Raw genomic sequence first — 23,534 nt, forward strand, 5'->3', positions numbered from 1 at the left:
ACAGCTTGTTCAGTTCACTATAGAAATAATCACTGCCTCCAAGTGTATACTACATAGAAATAATCTGGCCAGTGCCCCCTAACATAATGAAGCAAGTGTGAATAGGTGCATGTGACATGCCCAGGCCTAGAGCCTTAGGCGATACTTGGAACTGGGCCAGACTAGTCCGGGGATGTCAGCGGTGGTGGGGCCCGGCTCCATGACCCTGGCAGTGTCTTTTAAATAATAAAGGGGATGATGATGGGAGTTGTATTTTCAGAGATTTTAAAGTTCGTGAAGCCACCTGTGGTTTTGCGGCTATGTGGGTCGCCGCTGCGCAGCGTATTCCCCAGCGCAGGAGATGATGGCGCAGCTGAGGTAATCTTGCTCCCCACAGGTGGAGCGGGACCCCGGGGCGACCGTTTGAAATATGAAAATTCTATGAGGGCAGGATGTGAACAAGGAGGAATGGAGACGACACCGTGGCTTTGCAATAATAGTCTTTTACTCACGGTACCAGTTCCAGGTTGAATGGAGACGACACCATGGCTTTGCAATAATAGTCTTTTACTCACTGTACCAGTTCCAGGTTGACAGCCAGCTTAAAGCACCAAAAAAGTAGAAATTAATTCTACAAAAACCGAATTAGGGTCAAAAAGAATTCATTTATTAGTTACACAAAAGTAAAAAGATACAGTGTTAAGCCACAAGGCAGGAAAACCAAGCAAAAAGACGGTGTCACATGTGAGTAAATACATAATGTGGGGGCAGAGGCTCCATGTAAGACATACAATTTTGTGTGAGCAGGAAAAGAGGGGAGATCAGAGTTCAGTATAGTATTGTGTGGGGGAGGAGATGCCAGTGCACAAAGGTGAAGCATCAAATGGCAGGAGCGCACTGCTATCACATCACGTAACCCACACTACAGCAAGGTTATAGTTATAAGAAAAATGATGGACAAATTACCTGATCACTGAGGAGACCTGGCCCACATGTGACACCAAAACCCCGACGCGCACGTTTCGGCCCCTGACGAAGGTGACGCCGAAACGTGCGCGTCGGGGTTTTTTTAGTGTCACATGTGGGCCAGGTCTCCTCAGTGATCAGGTAATTTGTGCATCATTTTTCTTATAACTCTAACCTTGCTGTAGTGTGGGTTACGTGATGTGATACCAGTGCGCTCCTGCCATTTGATGCTTCACCTTTGTGCACTGGCATCTCCTCCCCCACACAATACTATACTGAACTCTGATCTCCCCTCTTTTCCTGCTCACACAAAATTGTATGTCTTACATGGAGCCTCTGCCCCCACATTATGTATTTACTCACATGTGACACCGTCTTTTTGCTTGGTTTTCCTGCCTTGTGGCTTAACACTGTATCTTTTTACCTTTGTGTAACTAATAAATGAATTCTTTTTGACCTTAATTCGGTTTTTGTAGAATTAATTTCTACTTTTTTGGTGCTTTATGTCATTTCATCCGTGGGTCTCACTACATCTACTCAGCCCATCCACCCATATACCACACTTTGGTGATGCAAGTTCCTTGCTCCCCTCGGGTGTTTTGTACGGCTGTATTTCTTGATCTCTTTTTATATTGACAGCCAGCTTAGTCCACCCATGGTATGCTGGGATCCCCAGTGATGGGCATCCACCGATCCTGAGTAAGTCTGAGGCCAGTACCGGTTTGTCTTCGTTTGCCTTTCCTGGTCGTCTCGTCTGCGCTGACTCTCTCACGCCAGTCCTGCGCCTTCACACACAGTGCCCTGAGCCAGGGGTCGTGGACCTCTAAAGGGACTTCTGCTTATTTGGCTCCCTGATCCTCTATGAGCCCCTTCTAGCGGATTCGTATGTTGCTTGTGGCCCAAAGGTGCGTACAGCCACCCTGGCCTCCGTGTTATCAGAAAGTCATAAAGTCTTTTTCTAGCCTAGGGCCCGGGACCCTCCACTTTGGGATGTTGCTTGTGGAACAAGACTATAGGAGAGTCTGACACCCCTCCCCTAAGTCTCTGGGATTCTCTCTTCAGCGTCACCAAGGGTCGAGGAAGACCCCCAGTGTCTTGACCCCTAGTCTGTCTCCTCCCCGCTCCTGACTGACTCTGTCAATTGTCAACTGTCAACTTTCAAACTTAGCTCTGCCCATTTACCCCAGACACCTCACCCACCAAGCTCCACCACAGGCTGGTTCCAGAAAGAGTGCACGTGGCTTAAGTGCTATAACCAGCCTACTGGTCGATGAGCATTAATGGGACCTGCCCCAGCCCTAATCTTATGTGTGAGCTAACAATTGGGTGTCTGCAGGTTTTTGCTACGTGAAGCGGTAGATGGCCCCCTTCTTACCCTGAAAGGGGCACCACACATCTGGCTGAGGTGCAGTACCTCTGTGGCGACGGTAGCCTCATGGGCATCACACATGGCTCTGTGTTGTTATCTAAACTCTGAGTAGACACATTAGGAAGAATTGACACATGATGGATAACAGGAAGTAGAGTCAAGATGAGATCTGTAAAGCGCTGCCAGGCATTACAGATCAAGGCATACAGAGTTCAATCAATAAAGCTGTCATGCAGAAGGTCAAGGGATGCAAAGTTCACTCATGGGGACAATCATTTGGGCAGGACTAGCAGCAGTTTGGAGTAGTGGTCAGGATATAGACCTTCTATTAACTTAAAGATCGTACTGAAATACACCTTTACACAGGTACACTTTGAACAGGACCAAAAGTACCATTCTGCATAGATACCGTAAGTATTCGGAAAGTATTCCTTAAGTATCCTGGGTCAACTAAGGATTAATTGGACAAGATGGACTAAAATGCAATCTGGCTCTTTAAGGGACCAGGCGTCAATGTGAATGTACCCTAGATTCAGCAAAAATGGTGTTAAAACACAAAAATAAACTGAACTAGTTATAGGAATTGGTAACTTCTGTTAACCAAAAGGCAAGCATTTACTAAACCAGTCCACATGGCACAGTCCTCAGAGAAGTGGAGGAAGTTTGGTGAGTCTGAAAATTCTTTGGAGCTGAACTACTCAGATATAAGCTAAAAGAGCAAACATTGCACACAGTGAATTATGCTTCCTTTTGCATAAGTAAATATATGTCATCTTCATGTTATCACATCTGGAAGCATGCTAGTACAAAATGCTGAGCCCTCAAGACAAGAATAAGCTGCAGGAAGGAATGTGGACTTATCTGATAGTTATGAGAAACTGGAGAACAACACGACCAAGTCAGGAGACAACAAAGATACACAGCTGGCACAAAGCCATTGTTTACGAGCGAAATACACTGAGACATCGGAGAGATATTTATCTTGTGTATGGAGACGTGTGTCATAAGATAAATATGAGGAATGCCTTTAATTGAGTTGACGGGATGTACATATTGTACACGACTAGGCTGACTTGAGTTTTTGAAGCTAATCACACCCCGTGTGTTGTATGTAGACCTGGGAGTCTCTTAATACATTTATAATATAGAGCTCTAGTGAGATATATAGCCTTTTGCTCATTTGTTGTTGGCAGGACAGGATGCAAGCATTAGTGGATGAATAACTATTACATCATGTTAGTTAAGCGCTCTTGTATGTATTACCTGGATGAGTAATTATTTCACGTGTCCTTGCATAGCCATGTTGCATAAACCATAACTGTCGGGAGAAGAGTCCAAAAGGCTTAAGACTTTCAAAGAAATTACATTAATTTGTTTAAATACTTTGAAAAGTTGCCAAATTTTTTAAGTTGCACAACATTTTGTGACATTTTAACAGTAGGTTTAGGCAGAGCTGGGTTGAAGCCGAGGAGAAACATGGCTATGCCCACTAGTCAAATTGGCAGAGTTTCTTATACCAAAAAATGTTATACCAGGCTCTAACTGGGGTAACATATCTGACGAAGCGCACATCACTGATAGATACACTGAGTTGATTAATAGGACTTTGTGAGCACAAATGACTGTTCAAACCAAGCACAGGTGCTTGGTGCATCATGGCTGGGCCAAACGGTTATGTGCACCTTTCCACCTAATTATTTTTCATCTATCTCTGGTCTCCCCCCCCACTGCTTCTATTAAATAGCACTGGCTTCATAGAACCAGAGAAGTTTGGAGGTAGATGAAAACAAGTTTGACATTGGTCACTACACAGAAAAGTCATGAGGCAGGATAGTCAAACATTCCGGGATCAGGTACTAGGAGAGCATGTCAAGATTAAGGGGATAGGTAGAGGTGTAGTAAGGTCTCGGTCTGAAGTCAGAATACCTGGGGGAAGTAGATCAGCGCATAGGTACAAGCCAAAAGGAAGGTCAAACAAAGTCAATGAGCATGGAGCAAAAGATCAATTCCCAGAGCACAGATACAAAAGGTCAGCTAGGACAACTGAGCAGAAGACTAAGACTGGCAGTGTACTGGGACTGACTGCTCAGCTAAATAGATATGTCTCAAAAATCACCGCAATCTCAGATATAATTTTCAATGGTGTTCAAACTTTATTAACAAAAATGTGGAACAAATAGTAGGTGATGCTGGGAATAAGTGACAAAACGTTTCGACCCTGATGGGTCCTGTTCCTGCTATCGCTCAGGTATGCTCTGCAGAGGGTGCTCCTGCGCCTACATCCATCTGGAGAAATCAGTATTACGCACCTTCAAGGTCTCGGTTAATTCAGCTCATCAACGCTTGAATGTTGCTAGGTTCCTTTTTGCTTATGTAATCTTAGTGAAGATCTGCGCTCCCGCTCCTGAGTCAGTCACAGAGATGGCGGATCCATCTCTGTGACTGACTCACAAAAGGAACCTAGCCACAAATAAGCACTGATGCGCTGAATTAACCAAGACCTGCAAGGTGCTTAATGCTGATTACTCCAGATAGATGTGGGAGCTGGAGCGCCCTCTGCATAGCATACCTGAGTTACAGCGTGAACAGCACCCATCAGGGTCAAAACGTTGTTTTGTTGCTTATTTTTGGCATCACCTACTATTTGTTCCACATGTTTGTTAATACATTTTCAACACCATTGCTAATTACATCTGAGAGTGTGATGATTTTTGAGACATTGATTACGTGGGATTATCATCCCCTCTACCAGCACCCCACCTTGACCGAGTTCACGCCAATCAGAATTTACAGCTAAATAGATAGGCAATCAAACCGAGCAGGTCACAGCTGGAAAACCCAGCACCACCCAGTCTCAGATTGGACAGCTGATCTGTCACCGAACATATCAGCACTTCAGCACACCTCTGAACTAGGTTGGACAACTGAGCGGTCAATCAGCATACCAACAGCTTAGCACACTCAAAATTTATATTGCAGCTAACAGTCCCCTTTTTGGGTCCAAGATGCACAAGTGGAAAAGTGACAAAAAGCAGGTGGGTAGGTGCACGTAAAGGTTTGGCCACACCATGATGCGCCAAGAGCCTGTACTTGGATTGAACAGTCATTTTGTGCTGGCAGAGTCCCTTTAAGTAGTGTGCACTAATTAATGAATCCAGCGTATCTAATCCTGCACACTCCTCAATAAGACTGATATACAAAATACCAGTCTTAATGAACCAGGGCCTTTGACTTTTCCTCTGAGCAAGTAATTATATCACGTTCCTTATTAGGAAAAGTTTACAAGGTCCTTGCCATTTGTGTTTCAAAATTCAATGTTTTGTTGAATTCTTAATGACCAGAAATTAATTGAGAATACCATTTTCATGCATTGCTCATACCCTAGTGTAATTAATTTACCAATGCAGTATATTACATCATTACGTTACAATTTTCAGTGCAATGAAAACGTTCTTTGAATAAGAGGGGTAGTTTAAAGCACTGTGGTCTTAAAGAGGTATTCTCAAGTTATTAACTTGCTTTAATTAGTTAGAATGAAAATAAGCAAGTTTGCAATTGACTTGCTTTTTTATCTGCTGTCATTGGTTTCATCTTTCACAGTGTACAGCATGTTTTCATAAAGCCTTACCACAAGACTTTGCAAGAGTGTGTTTAGTATCTTTTGCAAACTGCTCCAGGTCTCTCATATTTGAAGCGTGCCTTCTCCCAACAGATTTTAAGATCTTTCCACAAGTGTTCAATGGGGTTTATATCCAGACTCATTGCTGGCACTTTCAGAACTCTCCAGCGATTTCTTTACATCCATTTCTTGGTGCTTCTTGAAATATGTTTAAGGTCATTGTCCTGCTGGAAGACACATGACCTAGTATACAAAGACAGATTTCTGACACTGGGAACTACATTGCAACCCAAAATACTTTAGTAATTAAATGTCATGATGCCTTGCACACAGTCAAGACATCCAGTGCCAGGGGCAGAAAAACAACCTCAAGACATCTTTAAACCTCCACCATATTTGATTGTAGGTACTGTGTTCTTTTCTTTGTAGGTCTCATTCAGTTTTTGATAAAAAAGTAAAATGATATGATTGACCAAAAGGCTCTATCTTGTTTCTACATTTTCACAAGCTGCTGTCTAGCAGTTTTATGCCTGTCAGCAGTGGGGTCCTCCTGGGTCTCTTGCCATAGCATTTTATTTCATTCAAATGTAGACAGATAGTTTGTGCTGATACTGATGTACCCTGAGACTGCAGCACAGCTTTATTGGGGCTACTTATCCACCATCTGGACTATCCTGCATTTCAACCTTTCTCTATCGCCCACCTCCAATGAGATTAACTACAGTGCCATGGGTAGCAAACTTCTTGATTATGTTAAGCACCATGGACAAAGTACCATCAAGATCTCTGGAGATGAACTTGTAAACTTGAAACTGATGATATTTTTTAACAATTTTGGTTCTCAAATCTTCAAATAGTTCTCTCTGCTCTTTCTTTTCTCCATGCTTAATGTGGTACACACAGACACAATGCAAAGTCAATTTCTCCCATTTTTATCTGGTTTCAAGTGTGTTTTCATATTGCCCACACCTATTACTTGCCATTTGTGAGTTTGAATGAGCATTACATGCTTGAAACAAAAGTTGTTTATATACAATATTAGAAAGGCGCCAACAATTTTGTCTGTCCCATTTTTAGGGTTTTGTGTGAAATTATGTCCAATTTTCCTTTTTTCTCTGTTTTCTTTTTTGTTGTTGTTGTTCCAATAAACACCAGAAAGGAAAAAAAAATTGGATGAAAAAATGTTTAATTGCAATAATTTTCTGGTAGAGATACTTCATTTTCTGAAACAATTTTAAAGGGAACCTGTCAGGTAATTTATGTGTTCTAACCTAGTAGCAGGGTAATGTGTGGCCTAGTAACCCCTTCCTACCCATCCCTGTGTTGTAATAGTGTATAATGTGCATGTATAAAAATAGGTTTTATTACTTACGTGTTCCCTATGTAAATGAGCAGGGGCTCTAGCCCCATGGGTGTTGCATTGCCCTGTGGGCGTTTGCATGTTTTCCGTTGTATCATGCCCCTGTGGGCGTGATACCATGAATTTACTCGAGAGACGTCACCGTCAGCTCCTAGAGATCCCAGACGAGCTCACTTACCATTCCCGCAGCCTTGTTACCTGGGTGCTTGCTTCTCGTCTTCAGACGCACTCTGTGAATGACAGGAACCGCAGGAGTCTTCTGAGCATGTGCAGTGCACGTCTTAAGACGAGAAGCAAGCACCCAGATAACAAAGCAGCGGGAATGGTAAGTGCGCACATGCGGGATCTCAAGGAGTGACGGGACGTCGCTCAAGGAAATCCATGGTAACATGCAAACGCCCACAGGGCAATGCGATGCTCATTGGGCTAGAGCTCCTGCTCATTTACACAGAGTACACATAAGTAATAAAACATATTTTTATACATGCACATTACACAATATTACAACACAGGGATGGGTAGGAAGGGGTTACTAGCACACACATAACACTGCTACTAGGTTCGAACACATAAATTACCTGACAGGTTCCCTTTAAGTCTGCCAACACTTTCAGCCATGACTCTATATAGTTGGGCCAAATCCACTAAAGCTCAAGTCATACCTAATGGTGTCAGGGAATGTAGGGGGAAGGAGATTCTAAGTGATTATTGGCCTGTAATATATTAATGTGATCTATACTAGATTGATGGTATACATTTATTTTATATATTTAGTATTACATACAATATACAGTATAGTGCCAGCATGTTGGGCAGTATTGCATAGAGATTACCATCATTCACACAAGTTATTTTTTCCAGGCACAATCACAATCTAATTTGCTTTAATTCAGGCATTTTGGCCAAATCTTGTAAAAAATAATGTTTGTAGCTAAAGATATCAGTTGGGGTTTTCAGTTTTATCGCTTTCCTTTTTAATGTGTTCATTTCTTCCTTTTTTGTTATAAATATCCAGTATAAACTATTTTGTGAAGAACATATTTCATGTACACTATAAATAGACAATGTTGTGCTGAAGCTTAGGAATCCTACTGGAAGAACCAGTTATCTTCATTAGTAGGAAGAATTATATGGTCTTGTCTGTGCTAATAAATTCCGAGCATCAATGTTTGTAAGCTTCTGCAGGTGCGGTGGTGGAGCGCTTCCAAGTATGATTCGGTCCTCCTGCAATTCTAAATAAGTGATATGTGCAGGAGGACATGTCATCAGCAAACATCTTGTGTTCGTCTTGTGCAACTCAACAAAAATAAAATAACAGGGAACATGTAGTATCTATTAGTCACTGATTAGACCATTACATTCCGGAAATTAAACTATTTTTGCTGACATGTTTGTACAAAAGTGAGGATGACAATTTTTGAGGTCTCATTCAGATACTGGTGTTTTTTCCGTATGCAATAAAATGGTATCAGTATCGTCACTGGTTGGTCAATGTGTTATCAGTGTTTTCACTAATGTCTAAGATTCTCCTATCTTTTGCATGGTTAACCATGGACAGTAGACATCCTCTCATCTGTCCATCCCTGAGTTCTCCGTGATTTTCATGGACCCATAAACTTCTATTGTCACTTTTCATTCATGCTGCTGGAAAAAGAACCAGACATGCCTCTATGAGTTTTGCTGACACACAGTCCATTAAAGAACATGGACATGTGAACAGCCCCAAAGACTACAATAGGTTTGTATCCATGAAAAACTCAGAAGACGATCGTGCGACAGGATCGTCTGAATCAGGCCTAAGTACATTAAACTTAAGTTTTTAAAAATAATGTTGATATTTTAATATTAATGGAATATATGTTTCACTTAGACATTTATAGCACTATTATTAAACCACTTAATGTTTGGAGCTCTCATATAGTTACTGTATGTCAGTTTTACTTGAGCACCATATTCACCATATTCATAGTGCCCTGTAAAAGTATTCATATCCCATGAAAGTTTCCATATATTTTCACATTACAAGCAAAAACTTAACTACATTTTATTGGTATTTTGTTTGGTATGCAGGGCCGTAACTATAATAGGTGCAGGGATTGCAATCGCACCCGGGCCCTGGAGCCTAGGAGGCCCCAAAAGTATTTTTGGCCTCTATGAAAAGACTAGTGCTCTTAAAGACTTGCAATAATTGGGGGGGGGGGGGCTTCTGGAGCTTTTTGTATTGGGGCCCTTGGATTTCAAGTTACGCCACTGGTTATATACCAACACAAAGTACCAAGTGTTTGTGAAGTATAAAACCATGTTCACGCATTGAATATTTGGTGAATTTTTTACCTCAGTATTTGTAGCCAAAACCAAAGGTGGAACAATCAGACGAAAAGTATAATAGAAACACGAGCATCACTCCTGTATTTATTACCTACTCCTGATTTTGTCTTACAAATTCTGAGGTAAAAAACTCATCAAATACTTAACATGTGGACGTGGCCTAGAGAGAGATCAATCTCACTGAGCTAGCTCTAGTTTGCAAACAAAGATGGGCAAAAATGTCAGCCTCTAGATGTGGCAAACCAAGAGAGAAAAAGTGGTGTGCAATAATTTGGAATCACCGGTAAGCAGTGTCGGACTGGCTACTGGAGGAAATGCCAGTAATACCAGTCCTGGCTGCGGTTACCTGGATTGAACTCAGGAGCTCTCACTTGAGCTCTGAAGTGCAGACTGGACTGAACTCAGGGTTTGCAGGACTGAACCGTGAGCGCCGAATGATTCCACGGTGATTGTGGTTCAGTTCATGTCACTGCTGTGGACAGGCCAGGCTGAACTCCGGAGCTCAGTTGAGAACTTTGGAGTTCAGCCTGGCCTGTCCGCAGCTGTCATGAACTGAACCGCAAACGCCGGGGAATCAGTTGGTGCTCGCGGTTCAGTCTTGCAAACCCTGATTTCAGTCCAGGCTGCACTCTGGAGCTCAGGTGAGAGCTCCGGAGTTCAATCCAGGTGACCGCAGCTAGGACTGGTATTACTGGCGGTTCCTTTGGTAGCCAGTCTGATTCTGCTGGTAAGTTATCATAAGACAAACATATTTATGATCAAATAAAATATGTTTGTCTCATGAAAACTTACCGGTGATCCCAAATTATTGCACACCACTTTTTCTCTCTTGGTATGCTACTATTTTTTGGTGTGTTATTTGGATTTATCCTGATTACCTGCTGTGGTGCCCTCTTCTTTCTAGATGTGTTAGCTGATGGACAAATACCCCAAAGACTTGCAGTAGTAATTGCAACAAAAGGTGGTCCTACAAAGTATTGACTCGGAGGGTTAATACAAATGCACATCACAACTTTCAAATTTAGATTTTAAAAATATTTAGAAAACCATTTGTCATGTATCATTTCCTTTACACTTCACAAAGACTTGCTACTTTGTGTTGTTATATCACATAACATCCCAGTAAAACACATTAATGTGAGTGTAACATGAAAAAATGTGGAAAAGTTCATGGGGTATGAATAATTTTTCAAGGCACTGTATGTAGGCACTGCTTTTTGGGCACAGTACACTATATTATCTTTGCTTTGTATAGTGGTAGAGGTTCTGTATATTTCACACCACGTTTATTTGAGCACCATGACATTTGGTACTTCTGATTTTAGCCTATGTTATACTTATTTGTATTCTGTATGATCATACACATTAATAGTGGGATTACTACAAAGGTCATAATCCAATATACATCTGGCCTGGGCATATAATAGTCTGAAATTAGTTTATTTTCTGTGAAAAAGACCTAAAAGTTGGCAGTGATTAGTTTCTTTATTTTAATTGTGGCTCAAAATGTGATTGATACTAGTGTATGCTACCATATTTACCGTCGTAATACCTGCACTGTTTATGTTGGTGAGATGAATATTGATCTCCTAGAAATGTGCTGATACTTAATGTTCCCTGACACTTTTCCATATCTTGGGTGCTGCTCCGGCCGATACAAGGATCACACCTACCGATGTAATGAAAACCAAGCATTCATGTATTCATGTTGTAGAATTACTCATGTGTCTTTGTATGCTATTTTCTCTAGTTGGCAATGGTGGACCAAAATCGTATAGCGGGTGAGCAGTGTAAAGCTTCCCTTGACGAGCAGTTTGGAAGTAACAGGACATTGTTTATCCAGTGTGATGTCACTGACCAAGAACAGCTGAGAGGTAAAGATAAGTGTGAGGAGGAGGTGTAAGAGGAATCTTCCGGACCCTGCAACAACAGATCAGAGTGCAGAGAATACTAAACTGGCAATTAGAATTATCAGCAATGGATATATGAAAGACAGAAAATCACAGTAAAAATGCCCTCTCTGGGTGTACTAAAATATGTTAGCAAATTACTAAAATGGGAGAACACTTCAAAGGAACAACCAGGCTTCTCCGAGGGATGTACAGTTTACTTTCTTGATGGGAAAATCACACATATGTATCAGACACACAAAGTAGATATGATGTAGGTACACTAAGCCCTAAAGTAACATAATTACAGAGAGGAGAAGGACGTACATATGCACAGAGATGACAAGGACGTACATATCGAGAGAGAGGAGAAGGACGTAGATATGTACAGAGAGGAGAAGGACGTAGATATCGACAGAGAGGAGAAGGACGTAGATATATACACTGTGTGCAGAATTATTAGGCAAATGAGTATTTTGATCATATGATACTTTTTTATACATGTTGTCCTACTCCAAGCTGTGAGCCAATTAACCAATTAAAAACACTTCTATAGCTGCATAGTGTGACGTAATGCAATGAAAAACAAAAGAAATTAACCTGTGTCCATTGAAACAGTATCAATGCCATTAAAATTAAATGGGGAATCATGAATGGATAAGAAAGTCGGGTTTAACACTGCGCTAAAACCATGAAGCCAAACGATGTGATGAATTCTTTGCTATATTTTGCTAAATATAGCAAAGAATTCATCACATCGTTTGGCTTCATGGTTTTAGCGCAGTGTTAAACCCGACTTTCTTATCCATTCATGATTCCCTGTTGCATCATCGGGGCTGCTGCTTGACCATTTACTGCATACATAGGAGTTGTGCCTGTCACAACTTCCATAGGTGAGCACCTGTTTTCATTTTCTAAGCCTGCATTGTTTGCCAGATAAGACCCTATGTGCGCTTTTCTCTCCACAGCATTTTGATTAAAATTAAATGAACATCGCAATCAATAAAAAATAAAAATAAAATTCATAAAAACAAATAATTGTGTCGTTACTGAATAAAAATAAACATACATATATATGTATATCTGTATCAAAGATTGTCTAAGATGGCTTCTAATTTTAATGGCATTGATACTGTTTCAATGGACACAGGTTAATTTCTTTTGTTTTTCATTGCATTACGTCACACTATGCAGCTATAGAAGTGTTTTTCCCGCCGATTTTTTTCTTTTTGAGGGCGGTTCTCTGATGTTATACTGGGTATATATGGTTTGTACACATATACTTCTGTAGATTTGATGTATCTTGTGCCTGCTGGTCCTGAGGAAGGGAGCTGAGCCTCCTGAAACGCGTAGACCTGTGCCAAAATAAAAAGTTTACATTAATTCAAGATTACATCTGGGATCCTTGGCGCGGTTCTTTAAAGCCCCGTTCTACTACCTCTCTCTGAGTGCAGATTTACAGGGCAACATCTGTAAAACAGGGGACTTATATTTAAAGTGACACTCCAGAAGTGAAAAATTACCAACACTGCAGTGATGCTTTAAAGGGAACCTGTCACCAGATTTGGCCCCTTTAAGCTGTGGCCACCACCAGTGAGCTCTTATATACAGCATTCTAATATGCAGGATATAAGAGCACAAGCCACATTGTATAACATAAAAACACTTTTAAAATACTCACCTAAGGGGCAGTCTGATCCGATGGGTGTCACTGCTCTCCGGTTTGGTGCATCCTCTCTGCTGCGATCACCATTTTTGGGTCTCCTCCTCCACCATACATAAGTAAGGATGGTTTACCTCGGGGAGATCAACATCCAACACCGCGGAGACACCATCACATGTTTCTCAACGCAGTGACACTAGAACAAGGCCCCCTGGGAAAATATGCAAAACAAGAATGCCACGGAGACACCATCACATGTTTCTCAACGCTGGCAGGAAAAAAGCCAGGTTTTTCACCGGCAAGGAACAACCACGGGTAGGGCAGTCTCCAGTCAAAGAAACTGCCTATACCAAAACATGGTATCCATCTACAGACAGCTGTCTCGGGGTACTTGCCCCTCATCAGTGTGGAGTAGGAAACTAGCTAGTGGGAGCAATGCCTAGTAGAAGACTACATAGATAAGGATGGTTGACCTCGGGGAGATCAACATCCAACACCGCGGAGACACCATCATGTGTTTCTCAATGCAGTGACACTAGAACAAGGCCCCCTGGGAAAATATGCAAAACAAGAATGCCGCGGAAACACCATCACGTGTTTCTCAACGCTGGCAGGAAACTAGCCAGGTCTTTCACTGGGAAGGAGCAACCATGGGAAGGACAGTCTCCAGTCAAGGAAACCGCCTATACCAAAACATGGTATCCATCCACAGACAGCTGTTTCGGGGTATTTGCCCCTCATCAGTGTAGACTAGGAAACTGGCTAGTGGGAGCAATGCCTAGTAGAAGACTACATAGGTAACGATGGCTGACCTCAGGGAGATCAATATCCAACACCGCGGAGACACCTTCAAGTGTTTCTCACCGCAGTGACACTAGAACAAGACCCCCTGGGAAAATATGCAAAACAAGAATGCCACGGAGACACCATCATATGTTTCTCAATGCTGGCAGGAAACTAGTCAGGTCTTTCACTGGAAAGGAACAACCATGCGAAGGGCAGTCTCCAGTCAAGGAAACCGCCTATACCAAAACATGGTATCCATCTACAGACAGCTGTCTCGGGGTACTTGCCCCTCATCAGTGTGGAGTAGGAAACTGGCTAGTGGGAGCAATGCCTAGTAGAAGACTACATAGGTAAGGATGGCTGACCTCAGGGAGATCAATATCCAACACCGCGGAGACACCTTCACGTGTTTCTCACCGCAGTGACACTAGAACAAGGCCCCCTGGGAAAATATGCAAAACAAGAATGCCACGGAGACACCATCATATGTTTCTCAATGCTGGCAGGAAACTAGTCAGGTCTTTCACTGGAAAGGAACAACCATGGGAAGGGCAGTCTCCAGTCAAGGAAACCGCCTATACCAAAACATGGTATCCATCCACAGACAGCAGTTTTGGGGCATTTGCCCCTCATCAGTGTAGACTAGGAAACTGGCTAGTGGGAGCAATGCCTAGTAGAAGACTACATAGGTAACGATGGCTGACCTCAGGGAGATCAATATCCAACACCGCGGAGACACCTTCAAGTGTTTCTCACCGCAGTGACACTAGAACAAGACCCCCTGGGAAAATATGCAAAACAAGAATGCCACGGAGACACCATCATATGTTTCTCAATGCTGGCAGGAAACTAGTCAGGTCTTTCACTGGAAAGGAACAACCACGCGAAGGGCAGTCTCCAGTCAAGGAAACCGCCTATACCAAAACATGGTATCCATCTACAGACAGCTGTCTCGGGGTACTTGCCCCTCATCAGTGTGGAGTAGGAAACTGGCTAGTGGGAGCAATGCCTAGTAGAAGACTACATAGGTAAGGATGGCTGACCTCAGGGAGATCAATATCCAACACCGCGGAGACACCTTCACGTGTTTCTCACCGCAGTGACACTAGAACAAGGCCCCCTGGGAAAATATGCAAAACAAGAATGCCACGGAGACACCATCATATGTTTCTCAATGCTGGCAGGAAACTAGTCAGGTCTTTCACTGGAAAGGAACAACCATGGGAAGGGCAGTCTCCAGTCAAGGAAACCGCCTATACCAAAACATGGTATCCATCCACAGACAGCAGTTTTGGGGCATTTGCCCCTCATCAGTGTGGAGTAGGAAACTGGCTAGTGGGAGCAATGCCTAGTCGAAGACTGCCAGTGTTGAGAAACATGTGATGGTGTCTCCGCAGCATTCTTCTTTTGCATATCCTTCTCCACCATGACTGCAATTCCATTACTACTCTCCATGCCTTAAGAGAGCTTTACACGCAGTGACATCACTAGCGATGTCGCTCGTGAAAGCACCCGCTCCCGTCGTTTGTGCGTCATGGGCAAATCGCTGCTTGTGGGGCTCAATATCGCTAATCCCAGTCACACGTACTTACCTGCCTAACGACATCGCTGTGGCCGGCGAACTGCTTCTTTTCTAAGGGGGCGGTTCGTGCGGCATCAGAATGATGTCACACGGCAGCCGTCCAATTGAAGCGTAGAGGCGGAGAGCAGCCGCAGGAAAGTGACGCTCACCTCGTTGCCAGAGGACGTAGGTACGGTGTTCTTCGTCATTCCTGGGGTGTCATACGTAGCGATGTGTGCTGCCTCAGCAACGATGAACAACCTGCGTCCAGCACATCAACAATATTTGGGATTTGAACGACGTGTCATCGATCAACGATTTGGTGAGTATTTGTGATCGTTAGCGGTCGTTCGTACGTGTCACACACAACGACGTCGCTAACAAGGCGGGATGTGCATCACAAATTCCATGACCCCAACGACAACGTTAGGGCCTTTAAGGAACTATCTTGCATGGTCTTTCTTTACTTGTGACCCTGGTAAGGATCACAGCGTTTTGCATGCATTTTTGTGCTTATGCATGCTTTATTCCACCTTATAGGTATTTCTTACATGCTTTAATCCTGCTTTGTTATTCTGGCAGGATTGATATTTATATCTGAGGGTTTTTTTGCATGGTTATTTTTGCATACCTCTGTAATAGGCAGTTCCTTCATTAATTGTACCATTATGTATTATTGTTGGTTATTAGTGATCACAGCACATGGTCTACATTTTTGAGGTGGATAGCTTTAGGGTTTTGTGCTGCATTATAGCAAACCCCTGCTATTTTTTGCACTTTATGTCTTTTTTCTACAATAAAAATTTGTGTATTTTTTGCTATTATTGTTCTGGTGATCTCCTTCATAGCACACTCTCTTTTCTCACTTGTTCTACCTTCAGGTGTGCATTCGCATGATCCCACTCACACTGCCTTAGTGCCCTCATACCCCCTTCTTTATAATGCTGCTCTCCGGTTTGGTACCTCCTCTCTGCTGCAATCGCCATCCATTTCTATCCCACCCAGCGTGGATGACACGATTTACATCTTCCACACCGGCCAGCATTGCGGTCCTGCGCAGGCACACTTTGATCCCCCCTGCTCAGGGCAGATCAAAGTATTGTAGTGCGCATGCGATCTATACCCTTTCCTAGCGCTAGCGCAATATAGTACTGTGATATGGAATCACAAGAGCAAATCAAAGTGTGCATGCGCTGTATTGCAATGCCGGACAGTGTGGAAGACTTAGCATGCATCATTCACACTGGGCGGGATAGGAGGACAGTAATCACTGCAGAGAGGAGGTGCCAGACTGGAGACCAGCGACACCCATTGGACCGGACTACCCTTACGTGATTATTATAAAAGTGTTTTTATGTTATACAGAGCGGCCTGGGCTATTATATACAGCATATTTGAATGCTGTGTATAAGGGGTCACTGGTGCTGTCTGCAGCTTATAGTCACCAAATTGTTTTGACCGGTTCCCTTTAAGTGGCATTGGCAAGCATATAATTATGTACATGTGTCATATAATCCATCTAGATCTTCATAGAAGTTAGATTTTTTTTTCATGTGCTATTTTTTCTATTCTAGATGCATTTCAGAAAACCATGGAACATTTTGGAAGACTGGACATCCTGGTGAACAATGCTGGAGTAAACAATGAAAAAGACTGGGAGAAGACTATTGAAGTTAACTTGGTAAGTTGTGTGCTGCACTTTATGAATGAAGCTGGACTATTAAACTGCGAAGCCCAAAAACTAGAAAAGGTCATTGTAATCACAACTGTCCAAAAACCTTATGCCTCATCTAATTTTATAGTAAGGGTGAAATGTCTAAAAGTTGTATAAATGTACTTTTTATAGTTCTTACAATTGCAAAAGCTGTAGAAAGAAAAATGGCTATATGTATTAATTGTGATTATAAGCACCACTCCTGCGATTTATTTTTTTGAGCACTTGAATGGAGCTTTAAATGTAAGTTCCCTCTCCTAGTGTTATACTCCTCCTCCAACATTTTCATACTTTTTTGGCACCTTTTGTGTCTTTACCTTCTGACTGCCTGGAAGTCAGAAGTTACGTCACAAGCACTCAGTGTAATTGTATGAGAGCCAGAAGGAGGCTCTCATAGACTTGTACTGAGTTGTGACCTCCGGCGCGCTCCATGAAACACAAATCACTGGAGACCAATTGGAGCAGTGCTGGAAAAAGGTAAAGGTGAGTATAAGACAGGGGGTTGGGGACTTAGATTTAGGCCAGAGTCACACTTGCGAAAGACTCACGTGAGTCTCGTATCACATCACCCGGCATGGCCGCACACTCTCCTGACAGGAGCGGGTCGTCTGTATGTATTTCTATGCAGCTGAGACATTCCTGTTCGGAGAGTGTGGCCATGCCGGGTGATGCGCTGCAAGACTCGCGCGAGTCTCTCGCAAGAGTGACTCTGGCCTTAAAGCACCACTCTAGCAGTGCCAGAAACAATGGAATACTGTGATGGGTAAGTATACTAAGACACCTAAATTGCATTAGATATAGATTTCTACAGGTTTAGGGCAAAAAAAACCTTCATGGGAGTGCTTCGTTAATTGTGCTTTTATCTATATATGTTTGAAAATCTTTGTAGACCTCTTAGCATGAACGATCACTTTAATTACTTCCTTTACAAAAATTCACAAAACACCAACACATTTTTTTCTGTTCCAAATTAATTTCCTGGAATCTTGTATGACACTTTCTATTCAAAACCAAAACCATGAGAGTGATAAAACTGTGATAAAAAAATGCAGTTTGTTTTTGCCACTTTTTTGTAGCGCAGCAATAACTGGACTCTCTTTTCATCATAACCAATGTGAATAGAGTCTAAAGGCTGTTTTACACACTACGATTTATCTGACGATATGTTGTCGGGGTCACGGTTTTCGTGACGCACTTCCGTCATCGTTAGCGACGTCGTTGCGTGTGACACCTACATGCGACTCTAAACGATCGCAAATAGGGTAAAAATCGTTGATCGTTAACACGTTCAGTTTCAAAATATTGTTCGTCGTTTGGAACACATTAGACATATTGCTACGATTGACACCCTGCCAACGTCGAACAACATCCACACGACCACCTTGGTCAAACAATATATCGCTGAACGATGTAGCGTCGTTTGTGAGATGTGTACATGTGACCGCTACAAAACGACCTATGAGCGATCTCGGCAAATCGTAACAACGATCTGGCCGTGTCACATCGCTAACGAGATTGCTAGTGATATCGTTGTGTGTAAAGCAACCTTAAGTCATCTTTTATTGAATGTTATATTTATTTTTGGAATAGGACGGACAATAACGCGCTCATTTCCATTCTTCATGGTGCAGCGTCAGTGTTCTCTAGAACAATGTAATATGTTTAATCATGCAAACCTCAGGGCCTTCAGCAACTAGTTTAGTTTAGTTTATTATAGACACTCCTGCTGTCAGCAGTCTGCAGCCTCTGGGACTGCTGACAGCAGGAGTGTCTATAATAAAATAATAGACACTTGTGTATTGTATTGTATTGTGTAAATTTAGCAGCTTTGCTGCTGACACTTCTTTTTGTTTTTACTTGCATGCTTAGGCAGAGTATAATAAGGTCAATCTGGGCTACTACCAAAGCTCCATGGGGCCTACATATGGCAGCACATACTCACTTCCGTTCCCCCGGCGCAGATCTCCAGGCAGAGAGCTTATTTGGAGCTATGCCGCCAGCAATACAGAACGGCAGCACAGCTGCAGGGGAGCTCACGTCACTGGCACAATGACGGCATCAGCCAATGCAGTATACTGCATACAGGAGTCTATGAGGGGGCTCATGCTGTATATAGGAGGCTATGTGAGGCTCATACTATATATAGGAGGGTATGTGGGGGCTCATACAGTATATAGGAGGCTATGTGAGGGCTCATAATGTATATAGGAAGATGTGTGGGGGCTTATGCTATATATAGGAGACTATGTGGGGGCTCATGCTGTATAGATTAGGCAATTTGTGGGCTCATACTGTATATTGGAGGCTCTGTGGGGTTTATGTTTTATATAGGAGGCTATGGGGCTTTTGTTGTGCACAGGAGGCTATCTGATGGTTCATTCTGTGTATAGGATGCTATGTATAGAAGGCTATGAGGGGGCTCCTGCTGTATATAGGAAGCTGTGTGGGGCCTCATGCTGTATATAGGAGGCTATGTGTGGGCTCATACTGTATAAAGGATTATGTGTGGGGGCCCAAAATGTATAAATGAGGCTATGTGAGGACTCATGCCATATATAGAAGGCTTTGTGCAGGCTCCTACTATTTACAGGAGGCTATGTGGGGGCTCATACTGTATATAAGATGCTATGGGGAGGCTCATGCTGTATATAGGGACTATGTGGAAGCAAATGCTGCATGTATGGCGCTGGGGGCTCATACTGTATCTGGGGGAGCTAATTAAGGGCTCTATATATGGGATTCTGTATGTGGACTCATACAGTTTTTATGGGGATGATAGCATGCTTAATCCTGTTCAATATTAAGTGAACAGTTATAATTAATTTGTTAATATTGAGCAGAATCAATTTAAGCCTTTTGGTTCAGCCCTCCCCAATAATCCCATGGCCCCTCGGGAAAATTAATTTTCCACCTCTGCTCTATTATGTATAGGGCTTTATTATGAATAGCGCTGTACATAAAGCAAAAAAATAAATTGCATGACACACGTAGCTTGTCCCTATCCTTCTCAATTTAAGTCTGAAGATGTGCACCTGTGTGTTAATCACATGACCTATCACATGATTTATCAAGGGGATTGTGTGACATGTCACATGATACTTCAGGGGCGGGGGGGGGGGGGGGTTCATGCCTTCTAAACTGTCCGGGGCCCTGACTACTCTTAATCTGACCCTGCTTGCACTTATAGTCAACGATTTCCAAGCAGAAGCCACCTTTACAATGGTCATCACTTCTTTTAACCACTTTGAAGCTTTGTAAACCTGAAGGTGTTGAAAGCAGCTCAAAAGACTAAACCTATGGGTATGGAGGTGGACCTGTGGTCATGTTCACCTTTCTGAAGACATCATTTCTTGTTTAATTATATCTGTGTGATGTATTTTACATATCAAATATGCGGGTTTAAGTGTTTTTACCATCTCATCCCTATGGTCACAGTTGTTGTTAGGCTGGAGTCACACTTGGTGAGGATCGTATCGCACTGCCCAGACTAAATGATGGCTCTCCTAACAGGAGCATGTCAATGTCATGTAGTTCTTTGGTAGTATCAATTATTGGCACATGGAATACATGGGATAATTGCTGGAAAAAGGGAGGAAAAGTAATTGGGTGTCTAGGGATCTATTCTTGTAAAAATGGATTTACATGTTTTCACAGAGAAGGCAGTTTCTTGGAAAGTGTGTTGTTTATGGATTAATAATAACAAAATGGAATAATATCAAATATTCAGACTAAAATTGTCCTCTTTTTAAATTATTCCTGTTAATTTTAAATTTGAATCTCCTCAGAAAAAACACTTGAATCTAATTTTTGTCTGGGCAGGAGAGAACATAGACTATAAAGATTACAACATGGAATCACAAATTATTTTTCTTACATTTTTTAAAAACTGGCAGTGAAATGTTTTACCCCACAAAAAGAATCAGATATGATCCCATGCTGTAATGTCTGTATACTGTTTTGCTTCCTCCCTCGGCCTAGGAGATGTGGTAAGATCAGACCATGTCCCTGTACGGTCAGACACAGCCATTACACAGTACATAGCAGGGACACATGTATAAGATTATCTCAGCACAGGAACATTCACATCCAATTGTGGAATTCGTATTATTCCATGATCTATTGATCAAAATCAACTTTAAAATTAACTTTGTTTGTGGGAAACCGCTTTAAATTTTGGTACAAGTAAATTACAGACTTTGGGGAAACATCATAATATCATAGATGGGTGGGTTTTTTTTCGCTGAACACTTAGGAGTGTAAAAAAAAATCCTGTTTTTTGTAGACTTTCTGCAGATGTTGACAACCCATATTTTTAGATGGTTCATGGACAAATATTGCTCATTTGCTGGAAAAAGCTGTGTAATTTGTGTCAAGTTAGAGACAAATAAGGGTTAAAAAACATTAACACTGGTTTTCTTTATTAGACCATTGTCCACACAGGTCATTTAAATGTACTGACTAGTTACATCGAGTTACTACATAACTACGATTAGCAAATGGGGTGAAAAAATTCTAAAAAACATATAAAAATATATGCTAACAAAGAGTATACATAATGATCTGCAAAAAGCTAAAGATAAAAAAATAGGATTGTGGCATCAGGCAAATTCACATGTGAATAATATATATTTTATTTAAAAAAAGTTACACCCACCATTAAAACCAACAAAAACACAGAAACTCCAGGTAAGATTGTCCCTTCAGTTGGTTTACCATACAAGTGCCAAATATACAGGTACAGCCCAGTAATAATTACAGGTACAGAAGGTAATTAATATCCAACAACTAGAAATAGAGATACATGGTAATTAATATCAAATATAGCCACATTGGAAATGTGAGGTAATTACTGGAAAAGGGAGGTAAAGTAAGTGGGTGTGCAGGGATCTATTCTTGTAAAATGGATTTACCGGTTTCTGAGAAGGAAGAAGGTAGATTCTTGGAAGGTGTGTTGTGTGTGGATTAATAATCAGATAATGGAATAATATTAGTAAAATATTCAGACTAAAATTGTCTTCCCTGTTGAATTATTCCTGTTAGACTACTTTAACCTTTTAACTTTAAACTTTTGAAGAAACCATCGCCGCTGAAAAACACCTATCAAATTTGTATATTAAACATTTATTTTTCAAACTTCTTAGTAACTTATTTTAATTTCTTATATCTAGTGTGGAATATTAGCTGTAGTGGTAGGAAAAACAGGATGAATGCCGTCAGAGGCAGTAACACAGGTATTCAGTTCATGCAGGGCTTCTTCTTTTCTTTAGGAGTCATATACAAAATTAATGCAAAACCCTTAAATCCTGACACAAAATACAAATTACTCCCTGCCAGGTGATCACTAACCAGACGTCCCCTTCCCTGACTATACTGGAGGCCTACCACCCACTACCCAAAAGAGAGACAAAACGTTTGTGTCATCCCGCATTAATAAGGCCAACTAGGGATTTGGAAACAGAACAGACTTTCTGTCACTTTAGGCAGTTTTCCTCCAGCCATAATGTGTGTGGTCCCCCATCCCTCCATACAACAACAAAGTTATCTAAACATATTTTACATATTATTACTATTTGAAAACACAAGTATAAAACATAACCAATACACTTCTATATTTAACAACTTACGTCTTAGAGCCTGACTCTAAGGCTATGTGCCCATGGGAGCTTGGTCCTGCCGACATATCCGCAGGTACTGCCGCAGGTTTTCCGCAGCAGCTCCCCGGAATCCGCAGCTATGCATAGCTGCGGGATTCCAGCGGAATTGTTGCGGTAAACGTGCGGACATTCATGCAGCTTACCTGCGGAAGTCCCGGCCTCTATCTCCATAGTGGAGGGCCGGGATTTCCGCAGGTAAATCCGCAGGAATAATTGACATGCAGTTATGTGCGGCTGCGGGACATCCGCAGCATATTCTGCAGTCGCACATTCCGCAGTATGGACACAGACACTCCACATGTCCTATAGGATAACATGGGAAGTGTCTGTACTTGCTAAAACCTGTGGATTTATCTAGAAAATCCAGATAAATCCGTGGAATTTGCTGCGGAAAACCTACGGTTACAGAGTCCCGTGGACACATAGCCTTAGACAGGGATACGACAGCACACCGGCACTCCGCTTGCACCAGTATAATTAATGGCTTCGTCCCGAGTCACTGACCATTGCCAAAAACACTTTGTGAACCCAGCCTTAGGCGGGCTTTGCACACTACGACATCGCAGGCCGATGCTGCGATGCCGAGTGCGATAGTGCCCGCCCCCGTCGCAGCAGCGATATGTAGTGATAGCTGGCGTAGCGAAAG

At 42.1% G+C, this 23,534-nt stretch overlaps 1 protein-coding gene across 2 annotated transcripts in view; it reads left to right on the forward strand.

Annotated features, from left to right (window-relative positions):
- HPGD (15-hydroxyprostaglandin dehydrogenase) overlaps positions 1-23,534 on the forward strand; it is a 132,120-nt gene that overhangs the window by 24,757 nt on the left and 83,829 nt on the right. For both annotated transcript variants that reach the window (XM_075347196.1, XM_075347195.1), the window contains exons 2-3: positions 11,372-11,495; positions 17,095-17,201. In XM_075347196.1, coding sequence (XP_075203311.1) covers positions 11,372-11,495; positions 17,095-17,201 — 231 coding nt within the window. The remainder of the gene's footprint in view (positions 1-11,371; positions 11,496-17,094; positions 17,202-23,534) is intronic.

The sequence above is a fragment of the Anomaloglossus baeobatrachus genome, chromosome 1 (genome assembly GCF_048569485.1).
Source record: "Anomaloglossus baeobatrachus isolate aAnoBae1 chromosome 1, aAnoBae1.hap1, whole genome shotgun sequence".
Classification (NCBI taxonomy): domain Eukaryota; kingdom Metazoa; phylum Chordata; class Amphibia; order Anura; family Aromobatidae; genus Anomaloglossus; species Anomaloglossus baeobatrachus.